The sequence below is a fragment of the Manihot esculenta genome, chromosome 10 (assembly GCF_001659605.2).
Source record: "Manihot esculenta cultivar AM560-2 chromosome 10, M.esculenta_v8, whole genome shotgun sequence".
Classification (NCBI taxonomy): domain Eukaryota; kingdom Viridiplantae; phylum Streptophyta; class Magnoliopsida; order Malpighiales; family Euphorbiaceae; genus Manihot; species Manihot esculenta.
Window position 1 is genome coordinate 11,251,638 of NC_035170.2, and position 23,133 is coordinate 11,274,770.

The 23,133-nt window shown below is 34.9% G+C and overlaps 1 protein-coding gene across 8 annotated transcripts in view; it reads left to right on the top strand.

The window, feature by feature from the left end:
- The first annotated feature begins 2,031 nt into the window (after nucleotides 1-2,031).
- LOC110624477 (ubiquitin C-terminal hydrolase 12) overlaps nucleotides 2,032-23,133 on the top strand; it is a 38,681-nt gene continuing 17,579 nt past the window's right edge. For 4 of the 8 annotated variants that reach the window (XR_006352317.1, XR_006352316.1, XR_006352315.1 and 1 more), the window contains exons 1-15: nucleotides 2,032-2,267; nucleotides 2,492-2,558; nucleotides 3,047-3,191; nucleotides 3,289-3,446; nucleotides 12,933-13,198; nucleotides 13,274-13,492; nucleotides 13,567-13,675; nucleotides 13,758-13,873; nucleotides 14,231-14,329; nucleotides 20,188-20,297; nucleotides 21,234-21,308; nucleotides 21,736-21,814; nucleotides 21,888-22,034; nucleotides 22,123-22,203; nucleotides 22,414-22,533. Coding sequence is in view for 4 of the 8 variants with exons in the window: in XM_021769646.2 (XP_021625338.1) it covers nucleotides 2,238-2,267; nucleotides 2,492-2,558; nucleotides 3,047-3,191; nucleotides 3,289-3,446; nucleotides 12,933-13,198; nucleotides 13,274-13,492; nucleotides 13,567-13,675; nucleotides 13,758-13,873; nucleotides 14,231-14,329; nucleotides 20,188-20,297; nucleotides 21,234-21,308; nucleotides 21,736-21,814; nucleotides 21,888-22,034; nucleotides 22,123-22,203; nucleotides 22,414-22,533 (1,821 nt within the window). In the remaining 4 variants the exon portion in view is untranslated. The remainder of the gene's footprint in view (nucleotides 2,268-2,491; nucleotides 2,559-3,046; nucleotides 3,192-3,288; nucleotides 3,447-12,932; nucleotides 13,199-13,273; nucleotides 13,493-13,566; nucleotides 13,676-13,757; nucleotides 13,874-14,230; nucleotides 14,330-20,187; nucleotides 20,298-21,233; nucleotides 21,309-21,735; nucleotides 21,815-21,887; nucleotides 22,035-22,122; nucleotides 22,204-22,413; nucleotides 22,534-23,133) is intronic. The other 4 variants (XM_021769646.2, XM_043961048.1, XM_021769647.2 and 1 more) reach the window with 2 other exon arrangements.

Below are 23,133 nucleotides of genomic sequence, written 5' to 3' on the forward strand. Positions count from 1 at the left end.
CAGATACAAGGGTACAAAGTAGGCGGTAACAAAAAAAAAAAAAAAAAAAAAAAATATATATATATATATATAATAAAAATTAAAATTTTCACATCTCGCTCCGGCTATGGATCTAAAAAATTTTCTTTATACCTAATTTCTTTCATAACTTCCAATCTTGAACATTTTTAAAAAAATTTTTGCATACTTAATTCCATCTCATAATCATTAGTGGTATGTTTATTTTGTATTTTAAATTATTTTTATTTTATATTATTCATTCAACTTTTTTTTTTCATAATAATTTATTATAATCATTAAGGATATTCATTTTTATTTTTTGCCAATTGATTCAAAAAACTCAACGTTGGCGCTTATTTTTACATTTTAATACAATTCTTTTAATTTTGATTTAGTTCACTCAATCTTTATATTTTTGTGCAATTTTAACTAATCTGTAAATTTTTAAATTTAATAGTCTAATTGATATGCCATATGTATTATTATTAGGCTAATTGACTAAAAAAAGTCCAAAGTTTGTGTCATTTTGCATTTTAATATAAAAGATTAAATTTTAGATAAATTGACTTAACATTTGTATTTGAATATAATTTTAGCTAATTTTTAAAATTAAAATTAAAGATAAACAATCTAATTATTAAATATATAATTCACAGCTTCAGTAGTAATGAATTTTGTTTGGCTAAATGCATATTTGCACACTATCAAACACTTTAATTTTATTTGTGACCAAATAAAGACCTAAATTTTAAAAAAATATTACTTCTAAATACAATTTTACTAAATTCATGGTTCAAAGTTGTATTTAAAAGTAATTTTTTGAATCCATAATTAAATTCATGACTTTAAAATTGTATTTAAAAATATTTTTTCAAATCTATGATTTAAAAGTTATATTTAAAAGTAGATTTTTTAAAAGTTTAGGTATTTTAAATAATATTTTTTTTAAAATTTAGGTATTTAAAAATAGTATTTTTTAAATTTTAAATATTTATTAGATTAAGATTAGAGTTGAGCTATTTAATAGGTAAAAATATTAAAATACAGGTGTATATATATTTTGTCAATTTGATTTTATAGTAATAATTATGAATATTTTATAATACACATATTATTTAATCCAAAATAATATATATAGTATATATAAAATAATTAAAAATAATATATTTATCGTCAATTGCATATTTAATAATATCTTTATTGTTAAAATTAAATATATTATTTAATTATATTTAAATATGAATTAATATTATTTATATATATAAAATTAGTTTGTATTTAAAAAATAATAAAATATTACATTTAATATTTTATATGAACTTTTATATTCTAATTTTTAAAAATTAGCTAAAATTTCATTAAAATATAAATATTGAATACTGAGTCCATTTAAAATTTAAATGTTAAAATTAAAATATAAAATAATATAAATATTTTATTTTTTAATCCTTTGATTATTAGTTTATAATTAAAAAATAATATCAATGATACATGTAATATGCCAACTAAATTATAAAAATTTATAAATTGATTAAAATTACACTAAAATATAAAAATTAATTCAATTAAATTAAAATTAAAAAAATTAAATTAAAATATAAATAATAACAAATATAAATTTTTTGAATGAATTTACCTTAATTTTTTTTAATTATAATATTCTCCGGCTATATACAAAATCTTAATTCCTTACTGATTATGGTGCATGTCCAATGCACGAGAGCAGCCTTCGAGAGACGCTTGACGCCTCTTTGATAGCGCCTGCAAGGCGATTAGTGAAGACACTGGCTTGCCTGCGGCCTGTTTGACAAGCGGCAGACAAGCATGCCATCTAGCAAAAAATTTTTGCAAGACGAGATTTTTGGTATGGAGGAGACAATAAGCCTTTTTATCTTAATTTAAAAGAAATTATTCTGCTGGTTTGACAGGTGGCACGACCAATGACAACTTGCTTAATTCTGCTGATGTGGACATTTTGACCCAGTTAGCAAATTCTTCTGTCCCCGATGACAATAATTTTTTCTTTTTCGATACTTTGTAGTAAAAAGCCCTCAGTGTCGTCGCCTTCCAATAACAGTTAATGTAATACCGAAATTGCCCCTCAGTCGGAGGAAAATTTTCCCTTTTTCTACCCATCAGCTTACATTGCAGAGCTCTTTGCTCTTCCTTTCTCACCTTCAAATTTCGACTTGGCAGCGTTCTCCGATCCCCCGATCGGCCGGTCACTATTAACATCCATGACTCTGATGACTCCTCCACCATTAGATGTAATCGCCATAATCTTTGCTCCTTTCTCTGATAACATCTCTCTCTCTCGTCCACTTCAATAATTCAATTTCGATTTTGAAATGATTATTTACTATTTTGATGGTTATCTAATTTACCTAAAAAAAGTTCTTTTTCATTGACTGTGCTTAGCTCTTAGGGTTTCAATCAGCAGATGAATCTCTCGCATTGACTGTGTTTTTTCCCCAATTGAAAATATTTTTAGCAGCAAGAGGACGATGAGATGCTGGTCCCACATAACGACTTCGCTGATGGTCCTCAGACTATGGAAGGTACATTCTGTTCCTGTCCTAAAGAATACTGATTGACTGTTGAAGAATTTGGAAAATCCTATGATTATTATTTTTTTGAGTAGGAGGTTGAGTTCAAATGGGTACTGTCATATATTTTATTTTTGTGTTCTTCCTCGACAAAGATTATGAATGCTGAAATTAGTTTCATGTGTTAGTTTGAATTTGGCAGTTAGTATTACCATGTAATGCTCAGTTGAGTGTAGGATTTTCTCTAGGAGTGCATGTCGCATTGTGGTTAATCCTTTTTAGGCTTTTAGAACTGTAGCAGACGGTTGCTTAAATTGGAGGAACTGATGAGGGCTTTTTATTTTTTTATTTTGGTAAATTGCAGTTTGATTTCTGTTGCTGTGCAAATTGAAATTGTATTTATTTCTTGCTGTTATGCTGCATTTGTTTGAACATTTAACACTTGGTTGTCAAAAATAAAAAAATACATTTTGATATATTTGGTTTACAATTTTTGGTAGCACCGGCGGAAGCCGCAAGTGCAGTTGATGCGCAATCAGTGGATGACCCACCATCAGCAAGGTTCACGTGGACAATTGATAATTTTTCAAGGATCAATACTAAGAAGCTCTACTCTGATACTTTCAATGTTGGAGGCTACAAATGGTATTTTGATCTCATACAATTGCAGCTGACTTTGGTACTGTTTCTGGTTACCTGATTTAGTTAAGATTTTATTGACCATTTAAATATGCATTGGTAGGCGAATCCTGATTTTCCCGAAGGGGAACAATGTGGATCATTTGTCCATATATTTGGATGTTGCAGATTCTGCAACTTTGCCATATGGGTGGAGTAGGTTTGCTCAGTTCAGTTTGTCTGTTGCCAATCAAATTCATAAAAAATTCTCGATTCGGAAAGGTATTGTTTCTCTACTGGTGGCATTGACTGTCTATTTTGTCTCATCTCTCTACATCTCCCTATTGATGTCCTTGTGCTTAAAATTTGCCTGAATTTTTGTTCTTAACTTTGCTGGATTGTGTAACTTATAACTGGTAGATCTATTTCCTTTTTTATTTTTAAACTTTTCATTTGGCAATCCATTAAATTGAGCAAAGCTTGTTATCATATTACCTTAGCTTGTTTGAATCTGAATCCATTTCTATATCAGCTGTGATTTATTTATGTTTTATTTTCAAATTAAGGTTCTTTCTATCCATTTTTTTTCGTTTTTTTTTTCTTTTGGATACATGGCCTCAACTTGTATCGTTGGCAAACTTTGCTTGATATCTGTCAATGGATTTGCAAATGGGTATTCCAGGCCTCTTTTGATTTTCTATACATACTTCTGTTTGCGTGGGATAGAGTTAGGGATTATTAAGAGCGATTTTGAGAGAATGAGAGCTATATTTGTATTGAATTTGGAATTTCAAGGTGAATGATTGCAAATCCATAGTAATGTTTTCAAGAAAATTTCGGAAAGTAGTCTCTCAAGTGACAAAGAAATTACAACAGCAAATTAACCAGAGGAATGCCAAATGCGAATCCTTGGCTTAGCACTCTGCTGAAAAAAAGTTTACTTCTCTTCTATATCCTAGTAACTGATGCTCACAGCCTTTTTATAACTTTTTTTCTCCTCACATATAACACAATGGCCTGCTTCATTTCCCATTTTTCTTTTGGATCCATGCTGATTACTGCCATATCAATCCCAGAAGATTCTGCCACCTCATCACCTTCAGCTTTTCTAGATCTTCTTTGGTATAAACTCTTAATATATCAGGCCCTTGCTTTCCACGGTTGTTGCTAAACTGGACCTGTATCATTGCTGTCCCCATGAAGAACAGCCTCGGCCTCTAGGCTATAATGTGGGAATTGATTCTATAAGTCCACCAAATCCAACGAGGTAGTTTATCCAATGGTTTCCCTTTCCATCAAACCAATACATGTGAAGTATTATCTGCAAGCACGCTTGTGGGTGCATCCTCTTCTTGTTCAATCATGGGTTCATCAACATTTCTTTAGGTAAATTAGTAATAACAAGGTGTTCTCCAAGGGCTTTCTTGAGTTAAGAAACATGAAAAAAAGGGGTGGATCTTTGCCTTAACTAGAAGCTGTAACTTAAAAGCTATAGGACGTCCTATGCAAGAAGGACCAAAATAGCAAGACACTAACTTTGGAACGTCTTGAGAGTCAGTGAAGCTTGTCAAGTGGGTTCAAAACTTGAAATTTGAGAAAGACATGATCACCAACTTCAAAATGGAAATATTTGCAAGTAGCATTAGCATATTTCACCATGTGCTGTTGTGCTCTAGTAAGGTTATATTTAAGTTGGCATAGGATCTCGTCTCGCTTTGGTAGTACTTGAGATATATATAGAGTCATCTACCCTAGTTTCATTAGGTAAGTAATGGGTAAAAGTAGGTGGTTGCAACCATAAATAGCCTCGATTGTGTAATACTGGATCCTGAGTGGGAGCTAGTGTTGTACCATACTCAGTGTCTCAGCCTAAGCCTGCCATTTACTCCTCTATTTTGGTTTCTCTAAAGTAAAGCATTAAAGATATGTTTCTAAGCATCTATTAAGGACCTCTATTTGGTAATATGTCTCCTGGTGGTGTGTAGTACTCATTTTTCGGTAGGTGCAGTGGAGATAATAATTCTTTTCAGAAAGAGAGGGTTTCTATTGTATACAATAGAGGCAAGCTACCCATGAAGTCATGCTATTTCTTTTACAAAAAGATTTGTTATTGTTTTCGCATGAAAGGGTAGTGTAACGGGAGGAAATGCCAATATCTTATTAATCAATCCATAGTAACCAAAATACAATCAAAATCAATAGACCAAGGTAATCCAGTAATAAAGTCCATCGAAATATCCTCCCAAATTGTTGGGGGAAGCGACAATTGATGTAAGAGGTTTGCATGATTCATTGACTAATATTTGTGTTTTTGATAGATTAAGCATGGTGCAATAAAAAAAGCTTTGGACAGATTTTATCTTACTGTGCTAGTAGAATTAACAACAAGTGGATATGTGTAGCACTATATTGGCGCCCCCATTAGAGTAGAGGGAAATTCTAATAAGAGCATTGGAATTGCTGGAGAATCAACACGAAGCACCAACCGACCTTTGGAAAAAAGGCACTGTTGAGTGAGAGTGTACAAGGGGTGAGAGTTAGGATCTTGATTCAAATTAGCAATGATTTTGTTGTAGCATGCTCTAGGCGTATTGCTAAATCCAAATTTGCCAAATTAATCCAAGTAGGTGTAGAAATGTTTTGACATTCAAATTCTTCATTGCATTTGGGAGAGCATTTGCCTCGTGATTATCAACTCTTAGTTTATAAATGATTTCAAAATCATAACCCAAATTTAGCTAACAAATTTTTGTTGAGCAGGAGTGTTAATGGGCTGTTGAAAAGGGTGCCCTAAACTATGTACGACTGAACTCGAAGTAATTAAATAAGGCCTCCAATGGTTAATTGCTTATCCTAGAGCCATTAATTCCTTTTCCTAGTGGATGTGAGCAAAGAGGCAGTGAATAAGGCTTTATTGTTGAATGCAATAGGGCATTTACCTTGCAATAGTGCCACCCTTAGCCCATGATTTAAAGTGTCACATTCAAATAGAATAGGTTTGAAATTGGAATTGCTAGTACTGGAGCAGAAGCGTTAGCTTGTTGCAAAGCTTCAAAAGCTCGTTCTTCTTTTTGTGTCCAAGTAAATGATGCACGGCGATCCTTTGGCAACAGTTCAGGGAGGGGTTTTGCTAATTACTATTATCTCGGATAAAATGGCAGTAATAATCATGAGACCTAGAAATCTCCAAGCAGCCTTGATGTATTTAGGCCATGGCCAAGTTAGAACATTGCTGATTTTCGAGGAGTCCATTGCCATCTGTTGACTTATTTGCTGATCCTAGCTGATTCTAGGGATATGTTTTGATCTGATTAAGATCCTTAATTATCTCTGCAATTATTATTTGATTATTTGCTTCCTGTTTAGATATGATTCTTTGTATATAAATAGTCATGTAGACCAATTGTAAAGATTAAGAGTGAAATACAAGAATACTCAAAATTTTCCCAAAATTCTTCATGGTATCAGAGCCTTTTCCTGATTTTTGGGTCCAAATTCAATTTTTCCTCTTTAGGGTTTCAAAACCCTAGATCTACCTTTTTTGGTACTAACCCATCTAGGAGCCTGTCGCTGCTTCGCCGCTCCGATCACTTCGACAATGATTCCGACCATCTTTCCGGCCTTCCTGTGCTATTATCCGGCCTTTCGGTGAATCGATTGGGCTGTGTACAACCTTGGGTACCTCCTATTCTTTCACGGTTCATAAATCTTTACCATGGCAGAAGGTAAAAGGGTCTCGATTCCTAACTCTGATAATCCTTCCTTGCAAATTAGTCCCATAAAACTTGATGGAATCAATTATCTTGTTTGGTCAAGGTCTTGTTTGTTGTTTATCAAGGCTAGAGGACTGCATGGCTATGTCACTGGTAATAAAAAGCAAGTGATCCAAATTTTCCTCAATGGGACTCGGATAATTGTCTTGTTATGACGTGGTTATTTAACTCTATGCAACCTCATATCTCTAAGTCCTATTTGTTAATTGATACTGCTGCAAAAATATGGAAGGCTTTGTCCTTAACTTATTCCAATATTGGGAATGATGCCCAAATTTATGATATTCGAATAATATTCATGGTACTAAGCAAGGAGAAATGACTATCTCCTAATTTTATTATGAGTTATGTGGCTTATGGTAGGAACTTGATTACTATCAAGACTTCCAGGCAGACTGCATTGGAGATACAGTCAAATTTCGAAGAATGATTGAAAAGAAGCGGGTCTATGATTTTCTTGCATGGTTGAATAACGAATATGATCCAATTCGGGTCCAAGTGTTGGGAAGAAATCCTTTTCCTTCTCTAGAAGAGGTCCACGTCCATGTTCAACAAGAGGAAAGTCATTGACATGATATGCTCTATACTGCACCAGTTGAAAAGGCTGGGTTGACTACTAGTTTGAGCACACCACAGCCTCCTACTTTTGAGAAAGATAACTTAGACTGTGACTATTGTGGGAAATCGAGGCATACCAAAGAGACTTGTTGGAAGTTACATGGTCGTCCCACTAGAGGCTGTGGAGGAAAATGAGGTACCTCCAGAAATCAAGCTAATTTAGCAAAAACTGTGGAGGAGCCCTTTAAGGAGACAACAACGACTGAGTTCCTTTCCCCTAATGAACTTCAGAGTCTCAAGCATCTCTTATCTCATATTGACACCTCTTCATCCTCTGGTGCCACATCTAACTTTGTAAAGTCAGGTAATGCTTTCTCTTTTAATAACGTTCCATGGATTATCGATTCTGGTGGCTATAGACATATGACAGGCTCTTCTATAGGCTTTCTCAATTGCTCTCCTTCTATAATCAAAAATAGTGTCAGAATTGCTGATGGCTCTTTTACTCCCATATCCGGAACAGGTTCTATTATTTGCACATCTAATATTAAATTATCATCTGTCCTTCATGTTCCCCACTTTCCTGTCAACCTTTTATCTGTCAATGCCATCACCAATGCCCTTAACTGTAAAATTGAATTCTTTCATGATCATTGTATTATTTAGGATCTTTGCACAGGGAAGAGGATTGGCAATGGTAGGCTGCATGATGGCTTATACATGTTGGGGGGAGATCCAGGTTCTTCAATATCTCAAGCCTATTTTAGAGAAAATAAGGGTGTTAATCAGGAAATAATACAGTGGCACAATTAGGGCATCCATCATTTTTTGTCTTAGAAAAACTTTATCCTAATTTGTTTGCTAAAACTCAGTTTGGCTCTTTATTTTGTGATGATTGTGAGTATGCTAAACACACTAGAACATCCTATCTTTTGAGTCATAATAAAAGTCAAATTCCTTTTGTAACTATTCATTCTGATGTTTGGGAGTCTACTCAAACTGTCTCCTTATCTGGTAATCGATGGTTTGTCACCTTTATTGATTGTTGCACTCGAATAACTTGGGTCTATCTAATTAAAGCTAAAAGTGATGTCTTTTCTTGTTTTCAATCCTTTCATAAGATGGTTTGTACTCAATTTGATACTAAGGTGAAAATTTTGAGAACTGACAATGGAAGAGAATACATGAATAGTAGTTTTTCTGCTTATTTGGAGAGTAATGGGATAATACACCAGACTAGTTGTCCTTATATTAGTGCTCAAAATGGCGTTGCTGAGAGGAAAAATAGGCATCTATTGGAGGTAGCTCGATCTCTTATGTTCACCATGAATCTAGTATCTGCTTATCTTATAAATAGGATGCCTCTCAAGGCCCTTGACTTTATGATTCCTTTGGAGGTTCTACAAGGGAAGAATTCATACGTTATTCCACCAAAAGTATTTGGGTGTGTTTGTTTTGTCCAATTAGGACAGAAGGGAAATTGGACTCCAAGGCCCTTAAATGTGTGTTTGTTGGGTATTCTCTGACACAGAATGGATACAGGGGTTATCACTCTCCCTCTAGAAAATACTTAGTCAGTATGGATGTTACCTTCCGAGAAATTGAACTCTACTTCAGTATCACACATTCACCTCTTCAGGGGGAGAATAATGAGCAAGAAGAGGTGATACCGAATTCTGTGATTCTGGATAATATGGTTCAACTAGAGAGTTTGAGTTCTAGCAGACAGGGGGAGATGTCTAATCAGGGAGAAAGAATTAGTCGTTTGGATAAGCCAGATTTGAGAAGGTATTCAAGGAGAGACAAGGCAGAAGAAGTCATTATGCAGTCTACTCAGAGTCAAAAATCTTCTTCTGGTGAGTTACCCAGAAGAATCTTCTTCTGGTGAGTTATCCACAACTCTTGAATGCTTTAATGACTTAGATAAACCTATTGCACAAAGAAAAGGGGTCCTATTTCTAACTTTATTTCTTATGAATCCTTGTCTCCTTCCTGTAGAGCCTTTGCCTTGTTTATTTCCTTTGTGTCTATTCCACAGGATTGGAAGAAAGCTCTTGCAGATCCTAAATGGAAGGAAGCAATGATTGAAGAGATGAAAGCATTGGCTAACAATAAGACTTGGGATGGGAGCTTGTCACTCTTCCACCTGGGAAGAAACTCGTTTGCTGTAAGTGGGTGTTCACAGTGAAACACAAAGTTGATGGTACAATTGAATGATTTAAGGCCAGATTGGTTGCTAAATGATTCACCCAAATCTATGGAGTGGATTACCAAGAGACATTTGCCCTAGTTGCAAAAATGAACTCAATCAGAGTTCTGTTATCTTGCGTAGCCAACTTGGAATGGGACTTGCAATAGTTTGATGTGAAGAATGCTTTCCTCCATGGAGATTTAGAGAAAGAAGTGTTCATGGAAATTCCTCATGGGTTCGCTGATGAGAAGACACAAAGAAAGATGTGCAGGTTAAAAAAGGCTTTTTATGGGCTAAAACAATCTCCCAGAGCCTGGTTTGAAAGGTTTAGCAGAGCCATGATGTCCTTTGGTTATCAACAAAGCAATGCTGATCACACTCTGTTTATCAAACATCATAAGGGTAAGATCACCCTTCTTATTGTGTATGTTGATGATATAGTGGTGACAGGTGATGACAAAGAGGAAATGGCTCAACTAAAGAGGTTATTGGCTCAGGAATTTGAAATCAAAAATCTAGGAAAACTGCAATATTTCCTAGGTATCGAGGTGGCTAGATCAGAAAAGGAATTTTCATCTCCCAAAGAAAGTACATTCTGGATCTTTTGGAAGAAATTGGTATGATGGGGTGTAAACCAGTAGAATCTCCCATTGAAAGTAATCACAAGCTGGAAGCAGGTACCGGTGAGTCCTTGGATATTGGAAGATATTAGAGATTGGTAGGAAAGTTGATTTATCTCTCACACACTCGACCGGATATAGCCTATCCTGTTAGCTTAGTCAGCCAATTCATGCATGACCCTCGCGAGACTCATATGCAGGTTGTACTTTGCATTTTGAGATACCTAAAGTCTGCGCCAGGAAAAGACTTCTTTACTCCAAACATGGTAACCTCTGAATTGAAGCTTTTACAGAAGCAGATTGGACAGGATCTCTCGATGACAGGAGATCCACCTCTGGCTACTGCACAGTTGTGGGAGGGAACCTTGTCACCTGGAGGTGCAAAAAACAAAGTGTTGTTGCTCGGTCAAGTGCTGAAGCAGAATACAGAGCAATGGCCCAAGGTGTGTTTGAACTCTTATGGTTGCAGAAGTTATTGGAAGAGTTGAGATTTCCCGAGAGAGACAAGATAACCTTGTATTGTAACAATAAAGCTGCTATAAGTATAGTACAAAATCCAGTCCAATGTGATCGGACGAAAGCACATTGAAATTGATCGGCACTTCATTAAAGAAAAATTAACGGACGGTGTCTTGAGCCTAGTTTATGTGACTTCTACTGGCAACTTGTGGATGTGTTTACTAAAGGGCTCAACAACAAGATTTATCATAATCTGATTTGCAAGTTGGGCATGTGCGACATCTTTGCACCAACTTGAGGGGGAGTGTTGACTTATTTGCTGATCCTAGCTGATTCTAGGGATATGATTTGATCTGATTAGGATCCTTAATTATCTCTGTAATTATTATTTGATTATTTGCTTCCTGTTTAGATATGATTTTTTGTGTATAAATAGTCATGTAGACCAATTGTAAAGATTAAGAGTGAAATATTAGAATACTCAAAATTTTTCCAAAATTCTTCACCATCTTTTCAATTGAGTGAAATGGGTGTCATGCAGATTGTCAAGGCACTAAATTTATGGGCAGAGTGATATTGTCATCTGTATTGGCCGACAATTTGTCGTCGCCTCATTGTGACACCCATATACTAGATAATATGGTTGCTTGCACTTATAACCAAGGCTTTTTGCTATGAGATCCAAAAATTTCTGATAGAAAGCACTTTGTGCCTCTATTACAAATGGCAGAGGTTGTGAACGCACTGGCAATGGATGGAGTGTAGGCGGTGGAGAATGTGGATGGGGTAGTGGAGTGGGTATTGAGCTTGGAGAGGAGTTGATTGTTTCAATATCATGTTTGTCTTTCTGAGGCTAGGAGTCAATGGTAGCAGGCTTAGAATTGGAAATGGGCTTTGGAAGGTGCTTGTGGAAATGGGTTTAATGACTGGTCTAGTAGAGGAGCTTCATCGTCTTCCTCCATTAGCCTGAGAATGGAAGGAAAGCTTGGTGATGCCAGCATGTCAAAGTTCCCATTCAATTTCTCTTCCAAAGTCATAGGACAGTGAAGATCAGTAGCATCTTGGCTCTTGAGAATGAATCTGAAGCCACATTTTGGGTTTTAACCTATTAAGAAAATATCATAAATAATGTTGTTTTGGAAGGCCAATTACTTGAGAAACTCTGACAACAATTTCATTGTTGAAATCTTTGATAGTCCCTTCTTGTCATAGTGCAGTTAGGTGCTCAGATATTTGTGAGAGTGCTAATGCTAAAGATGTTATAAGGATAGGCGTTTTCGAGTAATTACACGGAAACATTGTTGTAACTGGTGAATCCAATGGAGCGTCATTAACAAGCTTATAAATGAGCCTATTATCAAACCTATTCACAAGTCTTATAAATGAGCTTGCTCACGAGTCAACTCACGAACTTGACTAATCAGCCTGCTCAACAAGTCTATTCACGAGTTTATTTACGAGTCTGCTTATGAACATCGAAACAAGTCGAGCTTATGACTCTTAATAAATTGAATATTGTTGAGCTTAAGCTCGACTGGTTTACTAAATGAGCCTAAAAGTGGAGTTTGAACTCATTTGTTTAAAAAATGAGCTGAGCCCGATTAAGCTTTTATCTAGTCAAGCCTCGAATAGCTAACGAATAGCTTAATCATTTACACTCTTGCTACTAGTCAATCAACCTTCGCAGATAATCTCTAGCAGTTGTTAGCTACCAGCAACAAACACAAATTTTCTTTTTGTGTAATTTTTGTGTCAATTGCAATTAAAAGAATGAATGCACACGCCTTGTGCGTCTAGGCTTCTCATAATTTTGTTAATTGAGTAACCCCAACTGATTTTTAAGTGTTTCTACTTAATAGTAGAAAGTGACTCACTTTTTTGTTTTTTGTAAAATGCTCTCTCATTTATATATATACATACTATAAATAGATTTTTTGTAAACCAAATGGAACCTAAATGAAAAATGTTTATGTATATTTCTTAACAAGGAAGTGATGTTCTTTAAAATTTGTTATGTTCTTTCTTATGGATACTTTACAATATAGCAAAAACCATTCGTTATTGTTGGTTACTCATTCCAAAAGAAATAAGTTTTATCCATATTACATATACGTTGCTATAACTCTTTAAATTGTTGGTACCGATTATGCTTCATTACTTTCCACAGACACTCAGCACCAATTCAATGCACGGGAGAGTGATTGGGGCTTCACTTCATTTATGCCTCTAGGGGACTTGTATGACCCTGGTAGAGGATATCTTGTTAATGATACTTGCATAGTTGAAGCTGATGTTGCTATCCGTAGGATCATTGATTATTGGTCGCATGATTCCAAAAAGGAGACTGGTTATGTAGGTCTTAAGAACCAAGGAGCAACCTGTTACATGAACTCTCTCCTTCAGACATTGTACCATATTCCCTATTTCAGAAAGGTTACTGTATTTGGTCTTTCTGGTTTGAATGAATGAAATTATTCTCAAGCGGATGACTGGAAATGTTATTTGCAGGCTGTATATCATATGCCAACAACTGAAAATGATGTGCCATCAGGAAGCATTCCTTTGGCTTTACAGAGTTTGTTTTATAAGCTTCAATACAGTGACACTAGTGTAGCAACAAAAGAGTTGACAAAGTCTTTTGGTTGGGACACGTATGATTCTTTCATGCAGCATGATGTGCAAGAACTTAATAGGGTTCTTTGTGAGAAGCTTGAAGATAAAATGAAGGTATATGACTTTCATGATTTCACGGTTTATACTTTGTTTTAGTATATATATACACCTTTGTTTTATTGGTTCAGGGAACAGTTGTAGAAGGCACAATCCAACAGTTATTTGAAGGGCACCATATGAATTATATTGAATGCATCAATGTGGACTATAAGTCCACGAGAAAGGAATCATTCTATGGTACACATTTGGTTATGTTGAGCAACTAAATTTTATCAGGATTCAACTTGTGGGCCTCACAGGATTTTATATATAATTGTAGATCTTCAGCTAGATGTCAAAGGCTGTAGGGATGTTTATGCTTCTTTTGACAAATATGTGGAGGTGGAACATCTTGAGGGTGATAATAAATATCATGCTGAACAACATGGGTTACAGGTGAGATGATTTTTGGACATTGGGACTTTAAACTTTTGCACGTTTTACTTGCTTCATGGAGACTCTTTTACTAATGTTTGTTGTCAGACACTTAAGGGTTTGGATGTGTTGATTTCTTTGCACTTGGCAGCTCTTCTCATTCTCAGGGATTTCATTCATGTCTCAAATATTTCATTTGCTTGTTTAATTTTTGAAATCATTAAACATTAATGAAGTGCATTGGTTAATGCTTCTCTTTCTAGTTTTGCTTCTTTCTTCAATCTTAATATATTCTTTGGAAAATACTTTCTAGTCTTTGCTTATTTTGTTGTTTTGGAAAATATTATCTAATATGCTTGATATATTTGACCCTTTCAGGATGCTAGGAAAGGCGTCCTATTTATTGACTTTCCTCCTGTTCTTCAACTTCAGTTGAAAAGATTTGAGTATGATTTTATGCGGGACACCATGGTAAAGGTTAGTTGTTGGCCACATTTTTTTCTTTCTAATAGGGTGAGTGCTGGGATTCCTTAATTGTAGGGTTAGGAGATTAAGTTATTTACTTGTATATTTTTCCCTTTTTTTATATGTATTTATTAGTTTGTTATTATTTTAGTTTCCTATCTTGGGTAGAATGCTTGTATATCAATAGGAGACATGTACAAAAGAATTATCAATGTAAAATACACAAATATTCTCTCAAATTTATTTGTTTTAACAAAGTCACACAGATAGAAAGCTCTCCATGAATCATTTTGTGTGTGTGGGGGGGGGGGGGGTTGGTGGTGGTGGTGGTGGTTTCTCCTTATGCAATATTTGGCTTGGCTTTTGATTTCATGGCTTTATCTAGGTTTTTGGGCTAACAATCACTCTTTGACCCATGGAAATGAAAACTCGAATCAATTTTGACACTTCTAGGCTGGCTAAGTGGAATTAGTGCTTATTGCTTATCTAAATTCATTATGTTTGTCCATGCTTTCTTCCCTTAGTTGATAACTGAGCCTTCACTTTTGTATCCTAGAATTTGTTCTATTGAGATTGTTAATCTTAGGGATTGCAGTTTCTCCTGCCTTGATTAAATGGGTCAGAGGTAGGTTTTGATTTTAGAATGAAGTTGGTTCAGTTTGGGATGGGAAATGGAAGAACCCTATCCATTTATCTATCACATATTTTTCAAGATTATTTTGAATAACAAATATATCAGTTCATTAATTTCTTTCAGTTCATATCCGTGCACTATGTGAATAGATGAAATATAAAAGGTTAAAAAGTATGGAAGTACATGTAAATGCGGAAATGAAACTGAAAAACAAATCTTAATCCCTCTGGCAGGAAGTTGATGATATTCAATAGTGGGTTGAGTACGGGTTTGGAAAAGCTTCCTCACACCTGACCTTTTGGCTGTATCTGTCCTAATTTTTATTCATCACCACCCCTTCTTTATTTTTGCAAAAACTTTTTGGTATGTGATGCACAGTGCTTCTTTTATGTGTGTGATTAGAATGCTGTGGAAGATGGTGTGAAGCAGCAAATGTCTTGTGACTAACTTTTTTAAGTACACTTATTTGAAAGGTTGGCAGGATTGACCTGACTTTTCAGGCTTATGTATCGACCAAGCCTGGCCAATATAATAGAAAAGGGCAAATATTAGTACTTTGATGACAGGACATGCTGGGAATAAACACAAATCTGTACTGTGCTTTCCCTGGAACTGGTCCTCAATTCCTTGAGCTAAGCAGTTTGGGCCTTTGAACAGGTCTTCATTAGGGCACAGGAATGCTCCTCCATGATAAACATAAAAAAATGCCCAGCAGTTTCTATTAGATACAAATAACAGGTGCTTAATTAAAGTCATGATAACAGCCTTTTACTGCTGGAAACACCTGAAGAGATGTGGGTGCTGATTAAAATGTTCACATCTAATGAGAGAGGATTTTTGTTTGGAGCAGTTTGTAGAATCTAGAATTATTTTTAATTGTGAAGTGGATTATATGTTAAGGAGTTGAGTCATCTAGGGATAGCAAGTCAATCCTGTGGAGATGTCAAGGGAGTGGCACTAGCAAGTGTTCTTCAGAATTGAAGAAAAAAGAAAATCCCTTCTGGTTACGTAACGTAATGGCCGTTATTTAAAACCATGATAAAAAACTCTACCCTTAATGCATTGATTTCTGGGAAATGGAAGGAATTTAATGAAGAAGATAGGCAAATATGGAGTTTTAAAGCTGCTGAAGCCATGGAAGTATACAAGAAGGAATTGAACATCATGTGGCTTGGCCTTTAGTTCCATAGCGTGATTTTCCTTTGTAGCTATTGAGCTCTCAATCTCTATTTTGTAGTCAATTTTAAATTTGGATTCAGTGAATTGCTTATCATGAAAAAAAAACCCACCACTTCCTCTCTCAACAGTATCATAAGACAGGAACCCAAGTCATGCCATGCAAAAGAATATTCTTCCAAACTGAACTAAACTTTTCGCTTGATGTAAAATTTTGTATAACAAAGTCTACAATGATCCATAGTCTCGCCCTTCATGTCTTCTTCATGTTCACCATCATCCCTGCTATTGAACTATTATTGTTATTATTATTGTTATTGTTGTTATTACTCTCATTAATCAATTGTTGCGGTGGTGATATTGCCCTCACGATGGAGGCGGAGGTGGTGGTGTCGATATAGATGAGACAGAGGTCCCAATTTCTTCCTTAGTTGACGCGTGAAAAGGGAATAAAATTTGTGTTGTGAGAGAGAAATCCAAGAGCTTGTTGAGGAAGGAGACTAAGGGGTAATTAGGGTATTATGAAGTTTTTTTGATAGAATAACGGCTAAACATTAAATTTTAGACGGATGTCCTTTATGGTTAATAGAAGTAAAATATAGAGATATTTTAGTGTAATATATAAAATATAGGGACAATTTAATTAGTTAGATAAAACCATAGGGACAAGTTGGTAATTATCCCTTACGAGAGCGCTCAAACCATGCATTAGGCGAGTGCCTTAAAACATACAAAGCTTTCTTCTACAAGCTTTCCTATGTATGTTCTCATTATCAAATCCTGGAGGAATCTCCATGGACACCTCCTCTAAATCTCCCTAAAGGAAGCAGTTTTAATGTCAAACTTTAACAAGTCCCAATCAAGATTAGTTGAGCAAGATAATAATATCACGATCGTATCAAGAGGGAGACACTGTAGCCCCATCTCTTGAGTTTGCTAAAAAATGAGAGAAGGAAAAAATCAAAGGAAATGGCAGTAGCAGCAGTGCTGGGACTGGGAGAGAGAATACTCACCTCCACAAAGAAAGCACCGTCTTTGATACCATGAAGAATTATAGAGTATAGACTACTCTTTCTTGCTTGTATATTGAACTAAGAAATTTACAAGGTATTTATTCATGTTCTCCGGCCCAAAAAAGAAAACTACACTAATACTCAATCACAATATTTTACATAAATTAAGCTAATCAAATCAAACGTCTCTAGCCCAAAAAAGGAAACTACACTAATTACTCAATCACAATATTTTTCATAAATTAAGCTAATCAAATCAAACAAATCATGCTGAAATCATGTTGAATATTGCTGGAATCTTGCTCCAGTCAACAGAATGCTTTTCTGATGCAAACTTGGCAAGTTTGAAAAGTTGATAGGAGATCAATGACGGAATATTATGTATTTTTGGGAGGTACTAAATGTCATGGAGGAGTAAGAAACAAAATTTGGTCTCTCATTTTAGCACTAAATCAAAATATTGAGTCATTTGACAAGTTGTATGTTGAGTATTATGGGTACGTTGATTGTTACAAGAGGTTGGTTTCAAGATCTCTTTGCTTGCTAAATTGTGGTGTGGTAATTAAATGCATGTCCATATTGCTTCTAGTCTAGTATTTCGTAAAGTGGACTAAACATGTAGAAATTGATTGTCACTTTCTTTGTGAAAAGATCCAATAGAAAATAATCTCATTAGGACATGTCACAACGGAAAATAATTAGGAGACATTTTCACTAAAATGCTAAATGAAACTTGAGTTGACTACATATGTAATAATTTGGGAATGATTAATATATGAGCTGCAACTTGAGGGGAGTGATAGGAAATCAAATATATCTATATCTTTATATAGTTCTTTCCTACTTAGGCAGCTTGTTTTAGCGATTTATATTCTTATTTAGTGGGCATACATGTAGATAAATATTTACTACTTTTGTATGTGGAAATACATAAAATTAAAGTCTTCTACAAGTACTGATGAAATTGTAAATAAATGGCACCTGTGATGTTAAATTTAAATAATTTGCCTATTTTTTTTGTACACTACCAATGAGTAGTATTGAAGCCCTCGTGAATTGAAAGCTGTGACACCATGTTAAAGTTAGGAAAACAGAAAATAAAGAAGAAAATAGCAAAAGAAGGTTTACGTGGTTCGACTATGAGAGACTTTATCAGTTATCTACAAATACAAAGGCTCAAAAGGCTACATTTTTATTCAATATATTTTATATCTCCTAATGACATTAGCTTCTATATTTATAATGGAATACCTAAGACCTCAATTACTTGGACTCGGTATGGGTGTCAGATATGGGTACATATCCATATGTTTGATTTGTCAACTTTCTAAATACAAAGGATGGGGATATGGCTCTAAATTTAGATATGGTGCTCGGATATGATATATTATATAAAGTAAAATAGGATTAAAAAATATAAAATTATGTAACAATTATAGTCCAAAATCCAAATAGACGCTCAAATACAACTAAATACATCATCCAAAATACAACCAAATAACTATTCTCTATCTAAGTACATACTCATTATTTTAAGAGAAAAGAATGCTCTATTAACTATATATGAATATGTGACTCAAGTGTTTGGCTGCATGAGTATGTGTTGAACACATATTCCATGTATTTCATGCCATGTCGAGTTGAAATCGGTACAGCGTGGCAAAATAAAGAGTCAGAGTATCAAAGCCTGAGACATATATGTCATGGTTCCATAAATTAAGGGATTCTCTAACTAAATAGGAATATATATAATTTCTTTATGTAAGATATGTATTGCCTTTCTATAAAAGAAATCAAGCGATGCGAGTGTTGGTGGTTTTAGTTTGTGGAGCTTGAGCTCAAAACTTAGCTTGCTCTACTTTCTTGGAGCCTGCTTGATGTATGATTTTGATTTAAATACCTTATGGTAGAGTTGGTAAAGCAATGGTCTAACCTGTATATGCCTGCAGTTTTGAGAAATGTGAAAATGGAAGAAAAAATATATATTTAAATTTTATTAAATTGAGAAGTTAATATGATCAAGATAAGTTGATGCGTAACTTAGCTCTTAAATGAGCCAGGTATCCCGTTTTTCTGCAAGGTTGTTTCTCCTGTTCGTGAATTTAAACAAGTTCAGAGTCAAGTTTGAGTTTTTCATTAACATTAGCAAACCAACAGAAGATTTGCAATTGTAAGTGGCCAAGTTTAATTTTTCCATGAATATTGCCTCGTCTTTTGTTCCAATGACATAGTTTGAATAGATCACTTAATTACTTGATCTGTTTCTTGATGATTGAGAGCTAAAGCATTTTGTTCCAGATTTTCTAACCATGTGGATCATCAAATCAACATTCTCAAAATAGACTCAGGTCTCAGAACCCACATAACCTTTCTATTTAATAATTGAGTTGGGTAGTTGGATTTGCTAAGTGCAAGCCTCTCTGAAGGACTGGATGAATCGCGTATGTTAGAGAAAGTTGTGTGATCTCATTTGGAGAAGTGTGTTAGCTAGATGATTTTAGGGTGTTGATTATAATTGAGAAAGGCTATGGATGGAACTTATTTTAGTTAGTTATTGACAGGACACAGCAAATCCTGACATAGAAAAGAAATATCGTGCAATTCTCTAAATAAGGTATCAATGAAGAAAATTCACATTGTTGCTTATTTCTTGTCTTCCTTACTTGGTAAGATGACTTTCACAGAAGGTGCACCTACTGGATTTGGACTGTCCCTCCTCTCCTTTTCTTTCTCCTCTTCCCTAATGCAATGCAATGCAATGCCATACCATTAGCCATGCACACAGTCTGACAGGCCTCAAACAACATACACAAATGGCAGTAGTTTTCTTGCCCACTGAATGACAATGGTTCCTAAAGAGTTACAGAATAGTTTTTCTGAAAAGTTAAAAGTTTGCTACCTTTTTCTTCCTAATGATGGGTCATTGTAATACTTTTGCCATTTAGTGATAGTCTTGTCTCTGGATATGTTACCTTGTAGCTACATGTACTTTTTCATGTTTTCCTCTTTTTTCAGTTTTCTTCATCTATTCCATTGATGTCTTGCAGGTAAATGATCGCTATGAGTTCCCTTTGCAACTTGATCTTGATAAAGAAAATGGTAAATATTTATCTCCTGAGGCAGACAGAAGTGTCCGCAACCTGTACGCTCTTCACAGGTAAAAATTTATGTTGTAAAAGAATCTGAGAACAAATTAAAATATCTCTTGTTAAACTGATCTACAAGTAAGAATTCACTGGAAAGTGAATAGCACTTGTGAATGCACTTTGAGGACCCCCTTTTTGAATGTGAGAAAAAGATGTGGTGCATGGGTTCATATGTACTAAAGACCGAGTAAGCTGCACTGACTGTTGAAAAAAAAAAAAAAGAACATGTCATGACATGATGATAAAAGTAGCTAATAATTCGTGGCTGAGGCAAAAGTGCAATTAGAGCTTCAAGGGTCGGAACCATGCATAAGGATCACAGATGGACAATCTTGAATAGTTGAAGAGGATGCTTGAAATTTTTTAAACAACAGATTATCTTGCTATTGATCCAAATCAGGTTTAGATTTGTGGACCACCTTAATTTGATCGTCATGTACAAGTATGCTAAATTTGTAATAGACTACTGTCCAACAGTCTTAACATAGTTACTGCCTTTTGGTTCTAGTCATAAGCCTTCTTTTCCCTTTAAATTCTCTTCTTCGTCTTCCACTTTTTCTTCTATGCATTCATAAATTGATTGCTCCCATAGGTAGTCCTCTATGGCGGTCAAAATGTAGTCATACGCTCTGGTATTTGAAGCCCCTTAAAGTCTGTATGGCCGTTAACATTTCTTGTTTTTCTTTGTTAGTTTATCTTGTGATGGTTTTTTTTTGTGCTGATGGCATAGATTTTCTTTTGATTCATTGATATACCATAATCTTTAGTTACAGTTATTTATGTAATTGTTTTCTTCTCTGTGCTGCTTGGTTAGACGTGTCATTCAACAAAGCAAAGTATACTATTGGGTTTGTTGTGTTGGATGCCTATGTTAACTGATGAATATGAGTATTTTGTTGCTGATATGCATATTGGGATCATAATTATGAGCTGTTGTTTGCTTTCAGTGTTTTAGTTCATAGTGGTGGTGTGCATGGTGGGCACTATTATGCTTATATCCGGCCAACTCTCTCAGATCAATGGTATGCATTGTGTTCTGCCTAGTTCTAGTTTCAGTGGTAACATGAGCGCTGCTATAATTTTTCATTTGAAGCATTTATGTTACACTTTTTCTAATTCTTTTGTTGAAATGAGCATTTATTATCATTTATTCCATTCTTGTTTGTTTTATTCAGCATTGCTGAATGACTGTTATGTTACTGTTTCTTGTTACCATTTTTCCTTCCTGCTTTTCAAACAGGGTCAAGTGCTCATTCATGTTACTAAATTACTAGTGTTCTTAAACTTGAATTTTTGAGCATGCTCTTTTGTACCTGTTCTCAATTATTTCCTGCTTTTTATGTTTGCCACCTCTTTGTATTTAATTTTTATAATTCATGATTTTTCTTTGTTGCACCTCTTTTTTTTTTTTTTTCACTCCTTCCTGCACATTTGGCTTTGTGCATATAGGTTTAAGTTTGATGATGAGCGGGTAACAAAGGAGGATATGAAAAGGGCGCTAGAGGAGCAGTATGGTGGAGAGGAAGAGGTAACATTTTTAAGCATTACTTGATAGCTTTCATTTGATTTCAAATGTGTTTCAATTTAGCTTTGTGTAGCAGTTACCACAGGCGAATCCCGGTTTGAACAATTCTCCCCTTAAGTTTACAAAATATTCAAATGCCTATATGCTTGTATATATACGTGAAAGTGACAAGGAAAAGATAATCTGTAATGTGGATGAGAAGGACATTGCAGAACACCTCCGGGTGAGATGATGATATTTTTGTCAATTGTATTTTTGATATTCCATTTTATAGCAATGTTTTACTGTGCATATCTAATATGTAATTTCAGATAAGGTTGAAAAAAGAGCAGGAAGAAAAAGAACAGAAGAGAAAGGAAAAAGCTGAGGCTCACTTGTATACTATCATAAAGGTAACAACTCTAAATTTTATCCTTGTATCCCTCTGGGTCCACCCAAGACTCATGCATAGAGGGAGGGAAAAGCATTTGACTCAGAGATTGCCACCCATCTAATTGTACGCTCATTCACACGAACTGGCACATCATTGTTTATCATTGGTATGGTGCTAAAATATCTCTCATGGAACTTCAGTCAATGGTTTACTTATAATGTACTTCTAGGTTGCCCGCCGTGAGGATCTATTTGAACAGATTGGGAAAGATATATATTTTGATCTTGTGGATCATGTCAAAGTTCGTAGTTTCCGTATCCAGAAACAGTTGCCCTTTAATCTTTTCAAGGTATCTCTTTTCTTTCTCTTTCCTTCCATGCTGGCCCTCTTGCATTCTAGAACTTGGAGATGTCTGGCTTTTTCTAATTGGATCAAGCTCTTTCCTTTCTTGGAATATTAGTAAGCCAACATTTATGCCTTACTACTGTATCTAATCTATTATACATCTGCTGTTTAATCCTAAACGGGAAGATTTATAACTGCATAAACAATCTGTGTTAACTGGTGGCTTCTATTGGTGTGCAATTGATTAGTGGATTGAAATCTTGAGTTTGTTTTCTGTCATTCAGATGGCCAGTTGTTTGTTGCTTCATTATCACCTTGCACTCCTTTGTCAATAAGTATGCATCTAATATGTGGAGCCGGATGCAGTCAAATTCTTGCTTGATTTAATATTTTTTGGCGCAGATAATGTAGCTGTGTGAGTTCAGTTTTGAAGGAATTCATTTAATGGAAATTTCTAAATGAATAGTTCTTCTTCTGGGTCATATGGTATAACATATTGGTACAACATGATGATTGTAGGATTTGATCTTATACTGTTGCAATCCTGACATGCACATACGTATAGTAACATGAAAAGTAAAATATAAATTTTCACACAAAAAGT